Source organism: Brienomyrus brachyistius, chromosome 19 (assembly GCF_023856365.1).
Source record: "Brienomyrus brachyistius isolate T26 chromosome 19, BBRACH_0.4, whole genome shotgun sequence".
Classification (NCBI taxonomy): Eukaryota; Metazoa; Chordata; class Actinopteri; order Osteoglossiformes; family Mormyridae; genus Brienomyrus; species Brienomyrus brachyistius.
Window position 1 is genome coordinate 3440406 of NC_064551.1, and position 23664 is coordinate 3464069.

General features: G+C 46.1%; 1 protein-coding gene across 8 annotated transcripts in view; it reads left to right on the top strand.

The window, feature by feature from the left end:
- The window catches only part of LOC125715208 (heparan sulfate glucosamine 3-O-sulfotransferase 5-like), a 42416-nt gene extending 20904 nt beyond the window's left edge, over nt 1-21512 (top strand). For 5 of the 8 annotated variants that reach the window (XM_048986518.1, XM_048986517.1, XM_048986519.1 and 2 more), the window contains 2 exons: nt 19613-19754; nt 20081-21512. In XM_048986518.1, coding sequence (XP_048842475.1) covers nt 19648-19754; nt 20081-21011 — 1038 coding nt within the window. In that variant the 5' untranslated portion in view covers nt 19613-19647 and the 3' untranslated portion in view covers nt 21012-21512. Of the gene's footprint in view, nt 1-7477; nt 7603-15083; nt 15206-15406; nt 17569-19612; nt 19755-20080 lie in introns of those variants that run through there. The other 3 variants (XM_048986521.1, XM_048986523.1, XM_048986522.1) reach the window with 3 other exon arrangements.
- The last annotated feature ends 2152 nt before the right edge of the window (nt 21513-23664 follow it).

The following is a 23664-nucleotide window of genomic DNA, read 5'->3' on the forward strand; positions in this document are numbered from 1 at the left end:
CTGTAGGCATCATTACCTCCCATATTACTCTCGTAAGATTGAGTTGCATTATTTGCATATTAATGGATTACACTCCATTATAGAGAGATATAGTATTTTAAAAAGAAACGTAACTACAAAAAATGTGAGTAGACTAGAAATGTGAGTGCAAAAAGAATCGGTAAGTTACTGAGTGAAAGGCAAGCACCAACCGTAAACCGCGATGTTGCAAATCGGTCCTTAGTCTCTTTGGGAATACATCAGACGCACCAGCGGAACCTGATCACGCCCTTAACGGCGCTGCTATATCCAAGGTGATGTGTAGTGATTCATCGCCGTTATATGTCGACAAGAGAATAATCTGCCTCTCTGACTGACCACTTAATTAAGACTCAAAGAGGAAGGTGAAATAATGTACAGCTTCAGCTCGTGCGTGGCGGGGAACCACACTGCCTTCAGAGCAGCCTCATAGGAAGGAGTAGGGAAGACTCGGCACAAGCCGCAAAGCAGCTGCTGGCTGGGGTACACCGTGAGAGGAAAAACAAAAAAAATGCCCGTTAATTATTACAATCGAAGACTCAAGGACATCTGTTTTCTCTGGGCTGCATCAGCACATAAATACAGTAACGTGATGCTAAATGTGCACTTGCGGGGGTGACACTGCAGTTTTTCACTCAACCTCTCACAGTCTTCGGCTCGGCTCAATGCCATGGCCAGAGTGCGTTATAAATTAGAGGGTTAGGATTTGCGTTCTTTACCTGGCATGACAGGGTCCCAGGTTCACTGGCACTGTAAGACAGGATCGCACGGCTGACTAAATTCGCTGTGATCCTTGTTATGTTTTTAACAGAATAACTGGACAGAGAAATGAAAGCAATTACGCAAAGCAGTCTGAAGCTTGCTTGGGATCTGGGATACTTAACACAGACAGATTTTTTTTTTTAAAGATTGATGCATCTAGTCATTGTTTACTGTGCTTGATAAATGGCTAGTTTTTCATAGAATTCGTTAACTTCATAAAGGCCTTTATAAATAGACCTCATAACACAAAACCAGATGATAAATGGGGTAGAACAAAATGAAAGTCAACATGTTTAATATTTTTATATCATGCAGACTGTGAGTATCCCTCAATGGTAATTAGGTAAGACCTCCTCCTCCCCCCCCCCGCCCCCCCATGACACCGCTAACAAGCCGAGCATTCCACACTCTGTAAAGGTCCCGCCCAAGCAGAGGGGTATTTCTGTGATGTGAAGGGATCCATGATTGTAAGTACATACAGCTGGTTCGGAAGCACTGGAGGCCTTGCAGTGCAGAGAAAAGGGCGTGTTTACAGTGATCCACGGCACAGCACAATCTCCGTACTGCCCAGCAAATAAACCCCGCCTCTCAGACTCACTGCTGTAACTATTGACAGGGAAGCACATGGCTGAATATAATGTCGATTTACTTTCAGGCATGTTTTGTGAGTTGATGTATTTATTACCTCGACAGCCGGAACATTTGCATTTTTATACGGCATTTGACTTTTAAATACCTATTCCTAGAACAACTAAAGGCAATACGACTAAGACGTCGCTCTCGTTACCATAATTTTGATCTATATCTCGTCTCAAACCACTTTGATTCTGCCTCGCTCATATCTTTAAATAGAGAGGTCTGTGATGTGCTGACTTCACAGTCATAACAATCTGTTGTCTCGGTTTGAATTATTAAAATGAATTTGATCTTGTGCGTATCTTGCATGAGTTAAATGAAAATTTGTTCTGCACTGCTAAGCAAACACAATTCCACCCCCCACCCCCTCCCCCTGCCGTCCTGGTTCCATAGCTGGGTGCTGCCGTCCACTGACTCCAGCAAAACACTGATCAGTCGATGCATGTGTATTTCCTCCCTGTTCGTAACTCAACAGAGAGAGAGAGCACCAACAAAGAGCACATTTCCACACCGTGGCAGTCTGGTTCCAAATGCGTTATCATACGGTTAAGTGTCGAGGGTTAACACCAATACATCTCTGTGCGAGCCAGTCCTCCGTCCCTCCCCGAGCCATCACCAAACTCTGAGCGAATGGCGGTTTGGTATTATCGATCACAGCGTCATCCTCTCAGAGCCGCCACTCTAACAGTGTCACGCGGCCGGTATCGCACCAGTAACATGGAATAAATTAAGAGGAGCTCGCTGAGCATGGATCGATACACGTCCCGGAGACGACGGCCAGTGAATTATCTTTCCGAGTTTGTCCCAGATTAAATTTCCCCCGCTCAGGCCCCTGAGCCCACATGTGCACGGTGGGCTGCTATGGTGGCTTGTTCTTTTGTTGCCAAGGACGGTAGCTGGGTTTCCATCCCCAGACGTTCCTTATGAAGACGCATGGAACTCCAAGTGAAGGAAGACGCAATTACGCGCGGCATGCTCGTGACGTGAGACTGCTCCCAGCCGTTGCTTTTCCGGAATTGGTTTTGTACGTTAAGCTTTCATTGCACTGGAAACCAATCATCTTTAACTCATTTAAACATATTTCTTGGTAAATATCCCTGATTATTTCGCTGCAGGGATGAACCACATTTGAAACATATTAATTAAGATGGAGATCCATTTCCTGCCGGTGCTCTGTGCTGTTTACCCCTGAGTATTCAATGTATGTGTGTTAGAAAAGCTCCCGTTCAAATATCTTTGAATAGCAGTTTTTGAATATATTGAAAATTATACTCAAATTATTTTGAAATCCACTGTGTTGGCACTCACCTAAAAACAGGCTCCAGTGACACGTGCTGCCCTGATAAATTTGGTTTACACAAAACCTGAGGTCGACAAAAGTCTTATTCCTACTGACATGCGATGCTGGTCCTGTGACAGCCTCAAACACATGAAAATGGTAATACATACCATTTCTGAGTCTGCTTATCCTGCAGAGGGTTACACTAGTCTTACATAGTCCCTTCCAAGAGTGAATGCCCTGACAAAAGGAAAATATCATGGAAAGATTACTTGTACGCATGCCACATATGATAAATTGCCGTGAATTTCTGTTGTTAAAATTATGCAGTTGCGCTTTGTAATTGCCAAACCTAGAGGCACAACACGCCTAAAAGTAGTAGGACTGTAGTGTAACTGGGATTACGAAGCCTTGAAAAGGTGAGCATCAGTGGGGGAAAAGATTTTACGGTCACTGTCTGCATGACGGTGGTGGTGGGCTTGTTCTTCCACTGAGGGGCCAAGTGTCTAAGGCAGGCGTGTGGCGTCGCGCGGCTCAGGGGACGTGACGTGACGTGGACAGTGAGCCGATGTGAATAAAACCCCATGTGACATCTGGACCGGGCCTGTGTGTTTGTATGGTTATTGTGAACTCCTGAATGTATATACATTTACTCTAACACTGATTTCGGAATATTTCATCATTTTGTTAAGGAGAATGTAGATTGCAGTTGAATCCACGTCATTGCCAAATTTTGTTTACTGGTAATAAAGGTTGAATAGAGGCCATTACGCTTGTAATCCTATACCTGTCCCCTATGTGACAGTTTGTACTAAAATGAGCATTACAGCATCAAGGACAGAGAACTGGACGGACTTCTCTCAGCTTGACCAATAAGGTCACACTTGATGCGATGTTTAGCTGAAGGTTAGAGCCTGTGCCTCACGAGCTCAAATGAATATTGTGCATAGCAGGTGTGGTAAACAGGAGCCAGAATAACTGGCTGCTCTGACCAGCCCGCAGTCATTTTTCATCTGCCATTGTGCTCTCTCTTGCCCGTCCTTGCTCATGACTTTGCTCCTTGTGCTTAAGCGCGCTTCGGCTGATGAAGGGAATCCACATGAACTGTGAGCTCCTACTTGTGGTGGCACGTTGGGGGGGTTGGGTTGTGATGGAGCTCAGCACTCTCATCGTCCCGTACATTCATCCATCAGCCTACCACGTCTCCCTTTCTCTTCCTCTCGCGCTCTTGCTGCCGTTCCTTCCGACAGGCTGAGAAATGTCCCTGTTTACACAACTTCTCTCTTCCGTGATTAATCCGGCCCCTCATATCTCTCCATGCGCGTCAGCAGAATTGTTGGTTTATAGGCTTGTTTTAAAGCGACGTGACAATTTCTCTCGACGTATCACCAAATTAAGGCTCTTGACACGTATAAATAACAAATTTAAATTGGTAATAAATGTGATGCACACATCTTGCACCCTCTCATCCTTTATCACTGGCCTTATTTTTTCAACAGTCAAGCTAGAAAACAGCTGTGTATTTAGTACTGGTCAGACATTTCAGTTTCCTCCATTTTCTGTGGAGTGAAAATGAAAATACGGAATGTGTTTTGACAGCAGACAGCTGGAGTTGGTGTGGCAGGGAGGTGGGGGCATGTGGTGTCACACAATTAAACTTGAAGATGTCATTCTGGAGGAGATTTTGGGCTTATGAAGCTTCAATGGAAGGGAAGAAGACAGAATTTCCCAAAGGAATCTTATCCAATGCAAGCCCGGCGGTGATTTGTCTGAGCCAAAAGCGGGGGCTTTTTCTCTGTGGCTTCCATCAGGGGCTGGACAGCTTCTGAGTTCCCACCGTAAGGGTCGCAGTCACCGTGGAAGTGTGGGAGTCACCGGCGAGTCACGGCATCAGTCGGAGCACGCTCAGAGGGTTCCATTACAGCGTCACAGCCTGCTCGAGTTGTCGCCCGCCAGCCTGGCTTTAGCTGCTTTGAGGCGGCTGGAATTTTAAATTCGTGGAGCCGCCATTTATTATTTTCGTCCTGTCATCCTGTGTAATGTGCATTTGAGGGGGGAGGGGGGGCTTGCCTGTGTCGCTCATCACTACGAAAAGCAGTGGGATTTATTTTAGCATTGCACTCATTTCCCAGCAGCAATAAAGCTCGGAAAAAAATAAACGTTGGTTCAAATAACATGTTTCCCAGCGGGAATCCTAAAGGCGATTGGTCAAATTGAGTGTGAAATAGAGTTAAATAATTATATAACAAAAGCAGCAGTTTTGTGTTGAATGTTTGCACCCCCCCCCCCCCCCCCCCCAATAACAGATTGTCTGTAATCATATTGACGTGACAACATAATTCATTGAATAATTTGCATGAGCCAATCATCGAATAGCAGCTGAAAGGCGATAGGGTAATGATGTCTCTGTCATTCCTGCTCCGCCATGGGCCACCTGCTACTGCAGAATTAATTGGGAGGGAGTGTGAGCGAAGCGGCTCTAATTCCCTCACCTGTGTGGAGACGGCTGTGTCTCTGAGGGGCTCCCTAGCAGGTGACAGACGAAAGTCCCTGCATGGAGAGAGAGAGAGAGAGAGAGAGAGAGAGAAAGGGCACTGCACCGCTTGCTGACCCCCCTCAAAGCCCTCGCTGTCTTCCACGAAGGCCCGGGCAGCTGCCGCGTACCAGCCTTTGGGGGCTGTGATATTTTATCCCGACGCGATCGCAGATATCACCAAGGCGGCAGATTTATGGAACGCCACGACTCCATGTTAGCTTGCCGGGCAGAACTCTGATACGCTCTAATGAGGCAGGAGACAAGGGGGAATCAATAGCGGGTCCCTGCGTGTGCAATAACAGCAGAGGGGACGCCGGCTGCCAGTAATTAAATGTGTTTCGCATTGTATTGAAGGATTTTGTTATAAATAGGCAGAAAAGCCCCAGCAGTTCTACATTGGATATGACCTGGATAAAGGTTACATGCCTGTAGCAAAAATCGCTCTGGTTCGAAGAACGTTACAATTAGGATTCATATTATTCCCAGTTTTGTTGCCCATTTCATTATTATCATTTGTTTTTATCTCCCACCAGCGACCGCCTACCACTAACTGCAATTTTGGTTTGTAGCAGAAATAATCCCCTTTTCATGTTAATGCCTCCCTGCTGCATTGTGGGTAGTAGGAAGTGGTATGTAAATGTCAGCTGAACACCCGTAATAAGAAGCTGCAAAAGAATATGAACTGCTGCTCTTACTCAATTATTGATACCTAAGAGTTACTGTGGGATTAACAGACGGTCTCAACTAATAAGGTCATTCTTGTGGGAAAAGGGAAAAATTAATGTTTTTTTTCCCCCTAGAACTCAAATTTACAACTAAAATTTACAACTTTCTGATACAAATTGTCACCACTTAGTTTTCACAGAATTTTTTCTATGAGAAACAAACTTGTTGAATTGTACCCCTGACAAGCTGAACCATTTTCAGTGACACTCTTGAGTTGCATATAATTGCTAATATATTCCCAAAACAACACCTGATTGGCTGCTGGTGTTTCTGCTGCATTAACAATTTCATCTGTATTTTTTTTTTAATAAGGGAGGTATCAGGTATCACAGAGTGGCCAGAAAAGCACCTCCCGGGCTCATATCGCTTTGTAGTGCAGCCTCGGGCCCCTGGCTGAATCCCACATGCTAGACCATAATTGAGGTTCATATTAGAAGACAGGAGTAATGTGTACGTTGTGTGAGATGTGGGTGAGGTCATGCGGGGGGGCCGCTAGTAACCTCGCCCGCCCTCCATGGATACACGATTTACCAAGACTGCGGCAAAGGGCTGAAGCAAAACAGCTGAATACTGCAGGGCCCTGTAACTGGGGGGGGGGGGGGGAGGGGGGGGGGCGGGGGGAGAGAGTGCTAAAAGAGCCTTGATGAGTTTCTGAGGCCGCAGCGGAAAAGGAAACAAGCTAAACAGGGTCTTTATTAAGCTGAGTAATTCACAGGGCTGTTTATTTGCTTGTCAGGTACAGGTACAGGTACAGGTGCAGGTGCAGGTACAGGTACAGGTACAGGTGCAGGTACAGGTACAGGTACAGGTGCAGGTACAGGTACAGGTACAGGTGCAGGTACAGGTACAGGTACAGGTACAGGTGCAGGTGCAGGTACAGGTACAGGTACAGGTGCAGGTACAGGTACAGCGCCATTTAGAATTACTGAGCCTTTCAGTTCCCACCAGACAGGTTCACGCCATTTCTGCTGAAGAAACCCTTTGTGCTATATAGGTATATATGAACACGCTCTCTTAAGGGCATGGTGGTCCTGTCCCCGCAATGTTGGGCAGCGCTCTGAATTGCTTGTTCCTTCGTTCGATCAGTGAAAACTCAGAGAAGGAGGGACATCTGGAATAGACCTTGGCTCCGTGCTCAGGGCACTATTGGCGGATGGCATCGTTATAGGTCATTGAAGACTGCCATCTGAAAGCCCATCGCATAGGACAGCAGGCTGACGTTAAGGCAATAAGCTACAATTCCTTCGACGCCAAAGGATGCGAAATTCAATTTGTCTGTGTGATAAAATGTATTTATTGTCTTTAAATGTGTGGATGTTCATGTCAGATCTTATCAAACTTTAATCTGTAGAGATAATAGTAGTATTTTAAAATAATTGCCAATTCTTTCTACCCATGGCAGGTGAGAGATTAGTTTAATTGGTACTCCTGTGTTGTTCAAATGATTGGGTTGGATTTTGAAGATGCTGATGTCTGATGTGTTTTTTTTAATTGCCTCCATTCAGCCGCACAAGCCGTAACGTAGGAGGCGCGTGAAGTGCAGTCTCCTTCCATTTGAGGTTCTAATAAGCTGCGCTCGGCTGACGAGCCTCTCAGACTGGCCCGACAGAAGGTGTGAGACGGAGGCATCACGTTAACATTACGGGTAATTTGGTGTTCTTACCGTTCAACAGTGCTCTGTGTTATTTGTCCTGTATGCCAAAGAAAACGGATGACGCAGTATTTGAAAACTGAAACTCCTTCATTATAGTAAAACCTAAGAATCTACATGAATAATTGAAGTTTGTACACATCGTTACGTTAAAGTTATCAGCTAACTCCCAGTTCAGTAAACACATTGCCCTACAGAGGAATCGCCCCATGTGGTCGTGACAACTACATCATCTTGGAAAAAAATATATAATAAACTTTCTGAAGCCGTAAGCAAGGGGACCCCAGTGCACCTGAGTGATCTGGCTCTGAGCCGGCGCCCTTTGGTTCACGGGCAGTAAAGCCTGTCCTCGGGGCGCGCCGGGGCAGCGCGCAGCCTAGCGGGCACGTACCCGACACGCCGGCGTGCAGCAGCGGCGCGCGGGATCCATTATTCATGCGCCACCGGGCGCTGCTGCCCTCGCTTTCTCCTAACAAGGCTTCGCCGATCCATCTGTCTCTGCTCCGCTGGCAGGACCTCCTTCCCAAGAAATCGCTGGGTTTTGCCTTGCTAATGTAGCCTTATAAATAATTGATGGTAATAAGTGGCGTGTTGTGTTTTATTGCCGCCTCCTCACGGGGCTCTCCAGCATTCCAGAAATGCCAAATATGCCCGAGATGGACGGAGAGCATGCATAATAGGGGTCCCGTACCCCTCGAACATTAGCAGCACTCCCATATTATCGGCTAAACGACCCCCAGCACAGCCAGGCTTTTCATCTTAACGCTGGAAAATGGACTCTAGTGCGAAAAGCTGCCTGTGCAAACACCGAATTCAAGTAAAATAAGGATACAATTATTTTATTTCCGTAATTTTTAAGATGATAAAGTGTTTGTCCTGCCTTTTAAAGTTTCAGTAATATGATAATTAATATTAGTGTAAAGATTAAGGAAGCGCAGCGGGTGGGGTTCTCTGCGGGACCTCCACCTGAGCAAGTGCCGGCTGATTATCAGTGCTGCCTGACACCAGAAAGATTATGTTTTATTTTAGCTCTGCATATGCTAAATCCATCTCTTCACTGTGAGGTGAATGGGATTTAGACACAGTTTTCTGGCTTTTGTAAAAGTCCTCCCCCACTGTGATTCATGATTATCAAGGGTTTCCCTGGGCTCTATGGTTAAAGGGTAAAGGACAGTCACGGGGATGCGCGTTCTTGGCTCTGAAAAAAATGGAGCCATAGGTGCAGCTAGAAGCTGATGAATCAGGCGGAGGATCATCGCAGGCTGTGTCCCCCCAGCCCTTTTCACACGCAGGATACGTGGGCTCTTCAATCATAGGCTGGATTCGACCTGCGGCGAAGGGTGCAGCACAGAAGCGCTAACCTCCGCTAATGCTAGTGGAGATTTCTCATTAATGATAGCACTGCGCCACACGGAAGTAAAGAACAAACGGCGTAAATATTAGCTGTTGATAAGCGGTGCCCTGTCAAAGTACTAACCTCCGCTAATGCTAGCGGAGATTGCTCATTAATGAATACACTGCGCCGGCGCAAATAGCGTAAATATTAGGCATTGCTACAATAATAATCTGCAACCAGAGCCATTAAAGGTTAGCGGCATCGGGCACGTTTAAACTCTGAAAAAAGAAAACAAGTGAAACTGGTGAAGAGGAGTATGTCCTCTGTAGCCTTTAGGATACACTGCTGGAGCCGGCGCTCAGCTGGGGGGGGGTGCATATTTAAAGGTCGGAGTCACGGCAATGGAGTAACGTGGCTGGTCGGTTGATTAATCCACTTGTGATTTGTTTAAAACTCGCTTTATGGCCTCTGCTAGCACAGTTTATTACCACCAATGTAGCGCGTCACGCATTATTTCTGCGATGTATGCTTGACTTTCAAATCATAAGCGAATGTTTTTTTTTTCCAACCCCACCATGACCTTCAGCCAAGGAGAAAATGGACAAATGGATGGAGAGATGGATGGTTGTCCTTGGGAGGCTTTTTATTTGCGTGTCGCGGGTGTTATTCAGATCTGCTGGGTGTGCGTTGTGACAGGTTGCGGTATACCTCATGGCGAGTAAAGCGATCATCTGCCATTAGGAACATGGATCATTCCAATATAGATTTTATTTTCCTTTTTAGTAGAGTTTTCTTGCTTAAACCCAAGGCAAAGAAGTGCCATTTCCATAAGAGATATGATGAATGTATATGCTAAGGTGCAGCTGTTTCAGATTTTTACTCCTCACCAACAGAAATATGTAAAGGAGGAACCTGAAAACTACCAACAGTATATAATTAATATTTAATTTTAGAAGATAGGGAATGCCATAGCAAGCACACAATAATGTCCCTTATATGTATCACTGGTGTTCTCCTCCGTCCGTTTACCAAGATTCCTGATGTTTCACAGTTCTGCTGACTTTTTTCATATGTTCGGGGATTTGCGAGACCTTTGCCGTCACAGTTGCCGTGTCTTTCGTCTGACATCAAGGGATATTCGCCCAGGGACCCACACCTGTGCCCCTGCGTATCTTCATCAGCCTTGTGTGCAGCCGTACGCCCACCAGTACAACTTTTAAACATAACCTTTATACGTTTATGCTCGACCTGCTGAACATTTGGCTGATGCCTGCATCCAGAAAACCGCTTGCGTTGCCCTTGAGGTAAAGCGGCGTGACGGTTTGTCGCTGGGTGAAATGAGACGATAAATGCCTGCGGCCACTGGAGGTGACCGGCACTGACTTTCGGCTTCTGCCCTGCGATTGGCTGATGGGTCCGCGCCCGAGCGGCTCTGTTTGGACATGTGGCGTCACGGCTGCTTTGGAGAAATCTGCTTCCAGTCCATTTAAAATGTGCCAAAGCATAAACAGCCAAGGGAGAGCCTGCTTCCCCCATCCGCCGCACGCTCAGGGAGGGCCTCATCTCTCGCAGCTGGGGGGGCGGCAAACCACAAATGATGGCCATACTAATCGGCGGATCATGCGACAGAATGCCTTTGACATGTTAGCCATCATCCCGATCAATCATTCTGCTGACTGGATTCGATGGCGTTATTTTGTGGAGATTGAATTCTGGTTGGCGGGGGTATTAGAAGCCTGGACTGCTGGAAGTCAGGATGCATCCCTGTAATTAATACTGGCGAGTCCTCTGGAAAGCAGAAATGTGCAAGTGTTGCCCATGTTAGCCAGTGCTAATTGGTTTTTATTGATAGATGTAGCACTGGATTTTATGTTATCATTTGTAACTGCTTGGCTATAGCCTGAAATATTTTTTGCCTTTAAAATCTTTTTGTCCCAGCTGAGTAGCCAAGGTTAGTGCATGTGCTGCGGCTCTGTGGCAGCAGAAGTGCAGTAATGCCTGCGAAGACGTTTCTTTATTGCGTGTTTTTATGGAGGGAACACCGACTGACCGCGCTGCGTCTGAATGCGCCCTCAGCTTCGCCATCGTCTAATGAAGTCACACAGCGGGAGGCAGAAGGTTTAACAGTTTGTATATGCAAATTCACTTAATGTGCAAATAAGCGTGGGCGCTCTGACTTGCAGGCGGCGAAACGTGGACGCAGATCAGACAAATTAGTACATAATGAGATCCATTATAAACGGCAACAATGGGACGAGGCAGTCTGCTGTGCGACTCCTTCGAAGAAACACGGTATCTTCAGCCGTCCGCTGGAAGTCATTGGGGAAGAAAATGAGGAACCAATTACATTATTAAAATGTACAACATGGTATAAGTATAGTTATTTATTATAGGTATTTGTACTTTCTTTGCTTTTTTAGTTATATGAATGCTTATACTTCATCTATTTGTGTCTTATATATCTTTTCCATAATACCACAGTAGCTTTCTTTGTGGATGGGGGGGTGGTAGTAAAGAATTTACACTCCTGTGCTCATTGCCTCGTGCAAGGTGACCACAATGATAGCTTCAGGACCCATGTGATTGGACACTCAGCAGCAGCAACATGCTGTCATCGTCGTCCTGCTCCATTACATCCTAAATGCAAAGATTTCATTAATGAAACTCTCCTTAAATAATAGTGATTGCACCAGAGTAATTTAAGTCTTTGTATGTGACACATGCTAGCCACTGACACCAGAGGTAATCTTGCATGTGTGAACATTCTTGGCAGAATAATGCGGATTCTGAGTCTCATAACGAAAACTGTTGGTCCTGCTTGAAATGCCCAGCCACTGCTGCTGTTGAGCAAGTCAGCCATGTTGGTTCAAGGTGTTCCACCCAAGCAGTCCTGGAATGCCATGAATCCTATTCACCGCTGTAGGTAATATCAGCCCCTTAGGGTTAAAGGCCAATTCAATTCAATAAGCTGTGTGGGCCAGCAGTTAGAGATTTGTGACCAGAACATCTGTCTTGCATTGCAACTGAGCACTCCTTTCGGTCGATGTAAGGCACTGTCGTAAACTTAAATCTGCAGAATTACACAGTGATAGTGACGTGCGTGCCCACAGCCTCTTTGTCCCTGCTGATGCCGGATTAGCATGCCTGCCATGTGGCTTGTTTTATTCCACACGCTGTGTTTCAGTGAGAATAACACCCCCCATGCATCGTTCAGCATGTCGTGGGACTGGGGGGGGGGAGGGGGGGGGGCAGGAAGTGGTGCAGGGAGGCACTGACCCTCGCCACTGTGATCTTGCTGTGGTCCCAGGTGGGCTCTGCGTGACACTGATTCCTATCGCTTACAGATTAGTCAGCTTCCACCTCCCGGAAGCTGCCGCCCGGCCTCACCGCCGACGCCCCCAAGGACTGCGCAAGTCAGGCTTTTAAAAGACACGGGCTGTTTCATGCCTTTTTTTTTTTGTTGTACCACTTTGCTGTTACTGCCTCGCCGTCCCTCGTTGTGTCCTAGCGAGCGTTTCATGTGTGTCTTTGTGGGAGCTGAGGGAAGGCCTGGATTCAGTCTTAAACGCGGTTGTTATCTGTCTGATTGATTTCTCCTCGCGCACCAGCTACTGAGATTTCACTGTTGTCTATTAAATAAAAGAGAGGACGAAGGGAAACGGTTGATGCCGAGGGCTTGTCGGCTGCATTTTTAAGGCTCTGGTCGCAGGGAGGTTGTACCGCTGATCGGCAGAACAGGGGGGATTTGGGAATTCACTGACTTTGACAGATATTTAAATGGCACACAGGTGAACGCGATTTCTTATACACCAAGGGTTCCCGGTTATCGTGTCATGCACTGTTTTTAACAAATGTACACACACACGTTTGCATTTCTGTCTTCATGGAGACCCGCTGTAATGAGATTGCCGGTCCCAAACCTGCCGTCAGCGAAACTGGAAACCTCGTGAAAATCAATAGTAAACAAAAAGTTTTGGCCCTTTACCTTTATGTGGTAGTGGGTGAAGCAGGCCCTCACTTTGCAGGTTTGCCTTCACAGTGTTTGTTGTTTGGAGTTGCTGCTTCACTCTGTGGGTGTGTGTGTTTGTACACACATCTGTCTTTGGGTACTTGGGAGACGGGACAATTTCAGCACTACGGCTGCCACAGCACAAACCTGAATCCCTTGTTCCCGGCCAGCTGTAGCGGGGGAGAATGGAAGTCCCCGTGAAGGAGCCTTAGCGGCCGCTTTCAGGGCCGCATTGCCTTGAGTAATGCGCTGGGGGAGGGGCACAAACGCATGCTGAAATGTACAGACAAAAATATGTATGTATGAAGTATGCGGCCGATAATGTACAGTTATATACAGCACTGTTACAACATCTGAGGACAAATGGCGCAAGGCTGGATACGCCACAGACAAGATGCAGGTCCAAAACTCATGATCTCTTGGTAATTTAGAGGCACCGATTCACTTAAAGTGCAGAGGGAAAGAGAGTATCTGGAGTACAAAGCCGTGCAGACACAGGCCGAGAGCAGGACCCAAACCATAGGCGTGTAGTTGTGAGGTAACGGTGTGGGCCAATGAGCTGCAGCACTGCATCTCCAGTCCCTCCTTTGACAAATACCCACAATTCCACAGAGAAGCACCTGAGAAGTCTGCAAGTGGACAGAACGCGCCACACTCTGCAGTTAAGTGTCTGTCGCGGCAGTAATTGGGTCCTTCAGGAGAACAGTGCACTTTAGAAAGCTCTTGTGATCTCTTACCAGACTTTCAGCTTGCGTAACTACCCGGCCGTGTAGGATTATATATATTTAATTTTCATCCATGTGGTGAAGGTAATTATGATTATCGCTCATTTTACTCGGTTGGAGTTTTTCTTCGGAACTTTTTTTTTTCTTTCTTTTAGCGTTGTGCCTGTTTTTAGGATTCTGTGCCGCCTTCTGAGGTACGTCAGGCAGTTCCTCCAAGGACCAGAACCAGAAACCTTAAGGTTAGGGTTAGTTCCTGTTGCGTCGTAATATGCGCTGCAATCTGACAACGTTTCCATGATGTATGCAGAGTCTGCCACGCTCTTAGTCAGTATATCAGGTTAGGCCGCCTTTGATATTTACTGTATGTTAACGTTGGACCTCTGAGGAGAGGATCACCGTGGCCCAAGTTTAGCTTTGCTCTCTCAACTCCACGTTCACGCAACATCACGTCACAGTAAAGAAAGAGTATCTTTGTCTTATGAGTTCAGTGTTGGATCGCTGCTGACTTCGCTGTGCGTGTTCAGCCGCGTCGGCTTTATACCGTGGCCACAAAATGGACTTTCAGTAGCAGGTTTACTTCAGTTTGCGCCATTGTTTAGAGCAGAAGGATAGACAGTCACTGTCTGCTGGGGAGAGTCGGCTGCTGTGTCTACAGCAAAAGTGACTGACTTCATCCTGAGTGTCGGTGGCAGATGTGGAGAAGCTGTGTTCTGGCAGAGCTTTGCATTTACCCACCACCAGTACGTAAGCTGAACTAGTGCCTAAACTCAGTATCTCAGTATTCTGCGCTCCATGTGATGCGATAGAAAACTGACGTTTTCAATGTCTTGTTTGCCTTTATGAGCATGATACGTTGTGATTGTCTTGTGTGGAGTTTACATCGTGTCTCTTTGGAGTTTTCCTATATCGCTGCGGTACGAAATGTGACGTAAAAAGGCTACTCCGGAGTCTCCCTGACGTGTGTGAGATTCCCTTGTGGTAGGCTGCCTCTGGGTTAGTAATTACTGCATTTGAATATGCGCTTCCTAAATGGTGACATCATGCAAATGACCCCTAAGATCGAGAACGAACATCTACAGCGACTCCTTCCTGTCCAAATCAATTCTGCGAAATGGAGTCCATCCTATACTCGGGTGTTTGAGTGTATTGGGGGGGGGGGGGTGTGTATCACTGAGGCTATGCTTAGACCCGTTACCCATTCACTGTGCGCCGTAACTTGTGTGCATGCGTGCATTCTGACAGGAACCTAGAAACGCACGCGAGAACGCCGGCATGAAAGGAGAGGAGTGATGTAGCACCTGACTGCATGTGCTCTAGCGTTTCCCAGAATCACACCGAACGGAAGCAGCTAGAGTCATAGAGTCAGCTCTCTGTTCCCGTCACTCGTAGCCTGTACCCTTCTCCCCAGAGCGTACAGCACAGCACCTGACAGAAACATCACATTTAAAACGATCAGTAAGAGCAGAGAGACAAAGGCCCAAAACCAACTGCCATAATGAAATTTGGAAAGGTCCAGAAACATGTGAGGTAGGCATTTGACTCTGCGCTAACCTCCCAGTACACCTTTGTGTGGGGGGGGGAGGGGGGGGGGGGGGGGGGGGGGGGGGCGAGACGCCCTGACTGTCAGTACACAGACGAGATGGTGCCAAAGTGGCGTCTGGGACAAAAGGCTCAGTGGCTCAGTGATAAATAATGTAGGTGCAATATCACCAAATGGAGGCAGTCACCGGGCAGGGGGAGGGCATGGACGCTTAGTGGGGGCTCGAAAGGGAGCGCGTCATCATTCCCTGCTGTATAAGTGTAGATCAATAATAATAACAATAATAAACTGCACACCGATGTATTATTCATGTTAGTCTCATCTGTCCTCTTCCATCCTTCATATTGCCCTCAACCGCCATGATCAAGGCTTCGCAGAAGCATGCCGTCTGTTTACAATCCCTTAGAATTAGAAGTGATTAAGAAACTACAGATATCGGGTTGTATGTCAATAAGAAGATGGGAATTTGCCCCTCTGAACTCATCGTAGACATTTTCTTCAGTCCACCGATGAATCATAACTGCCCTCTTCACTGTTGTGACTGAGTATTGATCCCTCAGGAGTTATCCTGCTTCTACAGACTGAATGCAAACATGTGGTTTAGTTTTTACAGGGGAAAAAAAAGCAAAATTCAATACTGCAGATGATCAAACAAGTTGATAATGAACTTCAGAGGGAACCCTAGTGGACGCTTTAGTGTTCGGACTCTGCTAAGATAAATGAATGGGGAGTCAGCATTTTTCATTGAAGCGGTACTTTGAGGCTTGTGGGCTTTGAACATAAGTGGAAATACAAATGTATCCAGCAGCACCGATTTGCTCACAGACTATAGATTTTCCTGGGCTCCGATGTCAGATGATGACGGATGACAGGTCGCCCATGTCGCTGTTAGTGTCTGAAGCACACAGATGTGACTGTGTCCTCTAAGGGTCACCGAGGAAAGCAGTCTGTCTGCGATCTGGCTCTGAGGGATTTTGTGTGGGGGGGGGTGTGGGTCATGTTAAGCTAACAGTCTATGCTCAGGAGCTTGATGGCTTTTCCCCAGGGACCCCAGTGCATCATCTATTTTCACAGAGATCGCCGTGTGGGCCACCATGAATTTGTCTAGCTCCAGGTTAATAAGTTGCGCACAACCTGTCCTTGATTACTGCTCGCATTTTATTCTGCTTCACTGTAGAGGGAAGCATACACACCAGGTACAGGACGGCATGAGCAGCATGTCCACACAGTTTACTCCTGTGCTTACATACATCATCATGGAACAGAAGAACACGACCAATGCATTTCTTATGGAAGCAGTGCTTCGACACCTTCGGGTATCAGTTTCCTGCAGCATTGCAGCCCCTATTATTCTGGATGGGTGCAAATCTGCAGCGCAGTGAAAAAAGGCATGCATCAAACTCTGCTGGGATGTACGCACTCATACTTTATTGATGTCACATTAAGATTAGTCAACCTGCATTTGTTGTATCACCACCAAATAGTTAATTGAGAACAACAGCGCTATGGTTGGTGAGAGATGGCCCTTTCATTAGTACCCTCCGGATAAGCTTGACAAATAGAGATCGAACCTGCATGCTCTTGTGCTAGGGTCTGCTGGTATGATACAACAATCACAGATAATACAGTTTCTCATCTGTCTGCTTTTCTGAACAGCTATTTGCGCAGTAACTGTGTGATTAAAGCTAAAGAAACGGAGACGCCTGCTCGCCGCATTACTGCCTAAGCAGCGGCTGTTCCGAAACGCTAAACCGTGGCATTGTTTCGCAGCGATAAGCTGACTTAAAATACGAAGTGGTGATGTTACTTCTTCCATTTTGTGCTTAACATTACCACGGTAGAAACACAATTTGGAAAAGAAAATGCACTGAATATATATATAATTTTCAAAAGGAATGCACTGGATTATTGAGTTTCCTAGTTAGGCAAAATGTCAGTCCAGCTGCAAAATGCCATATTCCTAAACACTTGGCAGTCCAATTCAGGAAGCCTGAAAGTCATCTAACCTCTCAAAGATTCTGCACAGGTTTGATTGCAAAAGTGGCGTTAAAGCCGGGGTTCTGGCTGCAGGTCGCCGCAGTTTGGCTGGTTTCTTCAGGAACCGCTGGTCTGCACCCCCATTATATTCGACGTCGTATTAGCAGGAACACGCTGCACCGGCCACGACGGTAGCCATCTGCCGCCGTTTCAGGACGATTTGTGCGAGGGAGCGAAGGATGGCTGCGTTGCTGGAGCCGGTTATTGCCGCCAGTGCAGCGGCCGACCAGGCGCTTCGGCACGGACACACGCCCCGGCTCTCTGCCGCCCACACGCGTGCAACGACACTCTTTTATGCCTTTGGCAGATTATGGTAAGAGTGCAGCACCGGGCAGGGTCACGATGAATCGGAGGGGAGTAAGGGCGGGGGAGTCACGCCGATCTGCGGTACTATTTGTCAGGGCTTTCGTTATAAGATGCGCTCCGCTTCCCGCCTGTCTCCTCCCCAGCCAATATGTTTGACTGGTTTATAACCGCAACGAAGAGCAGTAGCAATTCCACCTCAGCGAGGAATTGAACAAATCAGTGTTTGACGCCCCCCCCTCCAGGAAAAATGAAAGTACAAAGCAGCGTAATAACAATACTTCCCATTTCATTCAGAAGCTGCGCTGCTACACGGAGCAGCAAGACACTGCCCCCTTCTGGCCAGATACATGGTTCACTAGAGTCGTTTACAAAAAAGACCGTTATTTTAAGTTTGGTCGCCCTTTGTGTTTCGAGGAACATAGCTGTTGTTTATCGGTGTGCATACTTGACCATTCTTGTGTTCTCGCGTATCTATTATACATCATCTTCCATACTCAAGAACAGATATTCAGAGAACAGTATAAATCCCCGTTGTTTCTCCCGAGAACAATCCCATGATGCATTGCGTCCCAGATTCGTTCCTGGGAGGCAAGTTGCGTCCTTGGTATCGATAAATACCCAGTAAGGTTATTGTGCTACAGTTGCAGAGTAGATGAGACGTACATGGGGACAATAGGATCAGCAATAATGCAAATAAAGAGCAAACCTGCAGTGTAGTGAAAGAGCAGACAGTTCAATATAAGAATTTTAGTCACCCCAAGGCACTTGAGAAAGAAAGAAAGCCAGAGGAGTGAAACCAAAAACTCCCAAATAGGGAGAAAAAACCATGTGGGGGTCCAAGGTCAGCTGGCTAACCCCCCCCCCCCCCCCCCCCTTACAGAAAACAAGATGGCTTGCTTTAATAACAACAAGTGTAAACTCCAGTGAAAGTCGAATCCAAAGTCCGCCGATACTTAGTTCTCTGCAGAGGTGCCACTAGAGATTTTGGGCCCCATCAAAGCATATCGTATTGCCCCCCTATACAGTATTGGCCCCCTATATCGTATTGGCCATCCAGCCCAGGTTAATCCACCCATGTGACACCCATGACGTTGTTGTTTGCAAGCTGCATGCCCAACATAATGCCTCCATGATACTGAGCTATTATTATTATTATTATTATTATTATTTATTATACAGCGCCTTTCTGATAGTCACTGACTCTTTACAAAGTGTATCCCCTTATGAAGCAAATTTCTTATTTGGTTAATCGACCCATTGTCATTTTATTGAAAATGTTCAGTTCAGTATCTTCAAAGTAGTTTAATAATCTCTTGAATTAAACATATTTACCTCATTCATATTTATAATGGTGTGGATTATTTTCGAATTGTCATATACAGCTTCATTTGCGACTGTCTAAATATAGGGGCAAGTAAGAAAATCCTGTTTCATCTCCAAAAAACGTGCAATAGCACAATCAGAGATCAGAAACCAAACCGAACAGATTAATGTACCCTTTGATCTATTTTTTTTTTTCAATAGGCAGCTACTTCAAACACATTATTTTTGGAAACATGACTTCTTTTCCTGAGGACACACACATCTCCCCGCCGGGTATTAGTGCCCACTGTGGGAGAAACAGGATTATTGCGTTTGATGACTCCTTTGCTTTGAAGTGACGGATCGCTACGCGCCTGCAAAACTTCCGCATTGGGTCGTCAGTAATTGCCTTTGCATTACAGCGCCTCACACCCGTTATTCCGTGCGTGCAAATCAGTCTGCCTTAAGTGCACTTCCCAGAGTAATTCCGAAGTAGGGCGTGTGTTTCTGCTCACTCATATTGAGCGTAGTGCCACACCAGCAGGCCCATAATGACTGCAGTCCCCAAAGCTTTTGGGCGATTGAAATAAATAAAAAAAAATAAAGTAGGAGCCGCCTAATGTCATCACAGCGCTGTGCATCTTGCAACTTAATTACTGTTACTGGTGTAATGGAGTGTGTGTTAATAAGCATTATGCTGTCTCTGACCTGCCAGTGAGTCGTGGTGTATGTGCTCTGCCCTCCCCCAGGCTGAGGACACCGGCCTGACGATTGATGGAGGGTCATGCTACCCGCACAGCAGGCACTGCTCAGACAGAAGTTCCTCGTGTTGGGAAGCCTCGCCATTGGGAGTCTCCTTTACCTCGTGGCCAGAGTTGGTAGCTTGGACAGGTCTGTACCCCGTGCTGAGGGAAAAGTATCAAAAAAATATATAAGACAGGTATGATGCAACAAATGCATTAATAAACGCATAATACTGAATAGCTGCAAAGCCTTGGCTGCGAGCAATCGTGATTTCTTGTTTTGTTCGTTTCACTTCATAACTTTTTATGACACAGGTATATTTGTTAGAAATAATTATTTGTGGGCAACATGGCACAGTTGATCAGACATATAGCTTTTTTACACAAAACATATTGCAAGGTGCTGTGTCATTTGTGCCAGTATTCCAGTCATTCTCAGCATATACCCCCCCCCCCATTTGCCCCACCCCCCAGGCTGCAGCCTATCTGCTCTGTGGAAAGCAGACTGGCACCACGTCCCCTGGGGCAGATCCTGCTACGGACGCTGCAGTACAAGCGTGGCTTGGCCCACGAGCCACACAGGGTCAACGGCACGCAAGAGCAGGTGGGTCTGCAGCGGCTGGTGCAGCAGCTTCCCCACGCCATCATCATCGGCGTCCGCAAAGGGGGCACACGCGCCCTGCTGGAGATGCTCAACCTGCACCCAGCCGTGGTCAAGGCCTCCCAGGAGATCCACTTCTTCGACAACGACCAGAACTATGCGCGTGGGGTTGACTGGTACCGCCAGAAGATGCCCTTCTCCTTCCCCCAGCAGATAACCATCGAGAAGAGTCCCGCCTACTTCATCACCGAGGAGGTGCCAGAGCGCATCTTCAAGATGAACTCCTCCATCAAGCTGCTGGTGATTGTGCGCGAGCCCACCACCCGTGCCATCTCCGACTACACCCAGGTGCTGGAAGGCAAGGAAAGGAAGAACAAAACCTACCACAAGTTTGAGAAGTTGGCCATCGACGCGAACACCTGCGAGGTGAACACCAAGTACAAGGCCGTGCGGACCAGCATATACACCAAACACCTGGAGCGATGGCTCAAGTACTTCCCTGTGGAGCAGTTCCACATCGTGGATGGGGACCGCCTCATAGTGGACCCTCTGCCAGAGCTGCAGCTGGTGGAGCAGTTCCTGGAGCTCCCATCCCGCATCAGTCAGTACAACCTGTACTACAACGCCACCAGGGGCTTCTACTGCCTGCGATTCAACGTCGTCTTCAGCAAGTGCCTGGCAGGAAGCAAGGGTCGCATCCACCCCGACGTCGACCCCCCCGTGGTGGCCAAGCTGCAAAGGTTCTTCCACCCGTTCAATCAGAAGTTTTACCAGATCACCGGCAGGACATTCAACTGGCCCTGAGGAGCTCGGCGACTCACGTGCTCGTTGTTGGAGTCGATATACTGGCATTTCCAGAACTGTCCCTTTTAAAAATAAAATGTTCAAAGCACTTTTTGATTGCAACTGAGACTGAAAGGTATCACAAGGTGACCAAATTAGGAATGGGATCAATATTTGTAATTTATATATGTATATGTATGTACAAAGCCACCGGATGACAGCTGATGGCTGTAGTTTGTAAGCATTTATTGAAAGTGCCCATTCTTTCTATTAATTGCCTGTTTAGTTTCAGACAAAATGATTCTGCTTTATAGACGGTTTTTATCTGGATCCATTCGGTCTTATTTTACTTCACCGAAAGATTATACCAGCTGACCTGGTCATGCTGTTTTCTTTAAGGTGATCGTCAGCCACAAAATATAGACCACAGCATAAAACAGTATCTCTTCACACGAGAAAAAAAGCCTGTTAAGTTTCAGCTGTTACTCTCAGGGGTAGGGCACCTGATCCATGGAGAGCCGGTGCGGGTTTTTGGGATGGCCTCTCAGTCAGCCAATAACAGTGGATTCCAAGGACTCGTGTTGAGAATCGCTGCTTTATTATTGGCTGACTGAGAGGTCATCCCAAAAACCCGCACCGGCTCTCCATGGATCAGGTTCCCTACCCCTGCTCTAGATTAATCAGTTTAAATGCTTTCATAAATACGGAGGACGACATGTGGCCAGTTCATTGTTATTTTTTATGTTGCTTTGCCTTTGAGGAAAACAACTATATTTGAGCCCAATGTATAATTACAGTTTAATTTGACATCACATATTTCAGATTTTTTAGGTACTGTTACTGAGCATTTGCGTAAAAGATAAGTTAGTCATTTTTATTTAAAATTTAATGACTCCAGAGAGATGCAGTCAAGATAAATACTGTAAAACTGAATTTAAAAATGAAATACGTAGCTGTATATGTAATAAACAAGACATTACAATAAGCTTAGTTTTGGATACAGTTTTATCAACAAACCATATTTTAACATCTTTTAACAACTCATTTTCTTAATATTTAATTATGTGCTCAATTATGAAACATTTTCTCTTCCATCTTGCTTATTGTATTTTTAACTGCAATACAGACTAACATCATTCCAATACAGTGGATTCTAAAAATCTTCCAAAAAGGTATGTAGAAGGCTGAACCTAGATATGTGTAATAATAATCAACAAATGCTTGAAATATCCAGAGAATGAATATAATTGGAAGGTTTTCGTATTTTCCTTTTTCTCTAAGAGTAAGAACCAGATAAAATCCTTAATATCCTTTTCTATCTTATCTTTTTACCATATTTTACCCAGCCGACAAATGACTTTACACGGTGTACAGGATAATACAAAACTGATAGCTTTGTTTTGTTTCATAACTTGTTTTGTGGGGGAAAAATGGCTTTAATTAAAATATGACGATAAACATTTAAAGTGTTATGACTTAAAACAAACCATGTTTCTTAATATTAAAGCGAGCTCCACACTCAAAAAATTAATAAACAAAAATACTGTCCCTTTTAAAGAAATGGCCTTAATTGTCTTTGCTATGATCAAATACCTGGCTGTTAAGTCTTACAGTCGTATCTCTACAGGGGGCTTTTGTACAGAGAATGTACAGAGCTTGGGTGTGTTATCCGTCAAAGACCTATAATTCTCCTACCAGATGTTTGGCAAAATACATGCTTAGATAAATAATTACATCAGTGGTTATTATTTGTCATAGTCTACATAAGTGACCTAGTACTCTGTGTGTGCAAGGTCACGCTGTAAGTATGTGTGTAAACGTGTTAACATTTGTTCTGGGTGATATATAATCTGGAACTGCAGCGAAGTGGATGTTTTACAGGTTTAAAATGTTAGTAGAGCTTCTCCAGAATAAACCGCTCAAATGCATGTGTTAGATTGCTGCTGGGATGATTATTTTTAAGGGAGTTTAGCACCGGACACGGTTCTGGAATCTTGCACCTCTTTTTAACAGTTTATTACCATTTCACTGGAGATTACGCTGTGCTGCTTTATAAAGGTTACTGCTGTAGAGAAATGATTAAGTCTCAAAAGGGATGTTGATGTTGCACTCCTGTTTAAAGATAAAAAAACTGCGTAAAAAAGCTACATTTCCTGGTCCATTTGGCCTGGGTAAAAACCACATAAGGCACGTGCAGGGGGTCGGCACCAGCACTGATCCTTGGGGAAGTCCATTGGTTTGTGCTTCCTGCCTGAGGTGCATGCTGGACGTGTTGCACAATAGCATGTAGATTATCTCTGATGCCCCAGAATGAGGATCTCTGATGGCCTCAGCACAGGAAGAGGGTGCCGAGCTGTACTGTGGGCTGCAGTGAGGTCGAGGGACACCGAGCCCGTCTTCAGGTGCTGAGAGTTGGCATTAGTTCTGTTGTGTCGCGTCGTCTAAAGAAACCAGGATGATCCACTTTGAGGATGCTTTCAGCAGCTCGGGGGTTGACAGGAGGGAACCTGCGTGGTACCTCGCTGGGATTTGGAGTCTTCTCCAGGTTTGCTATGGGCGTTTCGGACCAGTACATGGAAGTTCTTCAGCCAGGAAAGCGATTATTGTCCCAGGTGTTTCATTAATTTTTTGCTTGATGCTCACATATCCTGCTGCTTTGCCACATTTCTGGTCC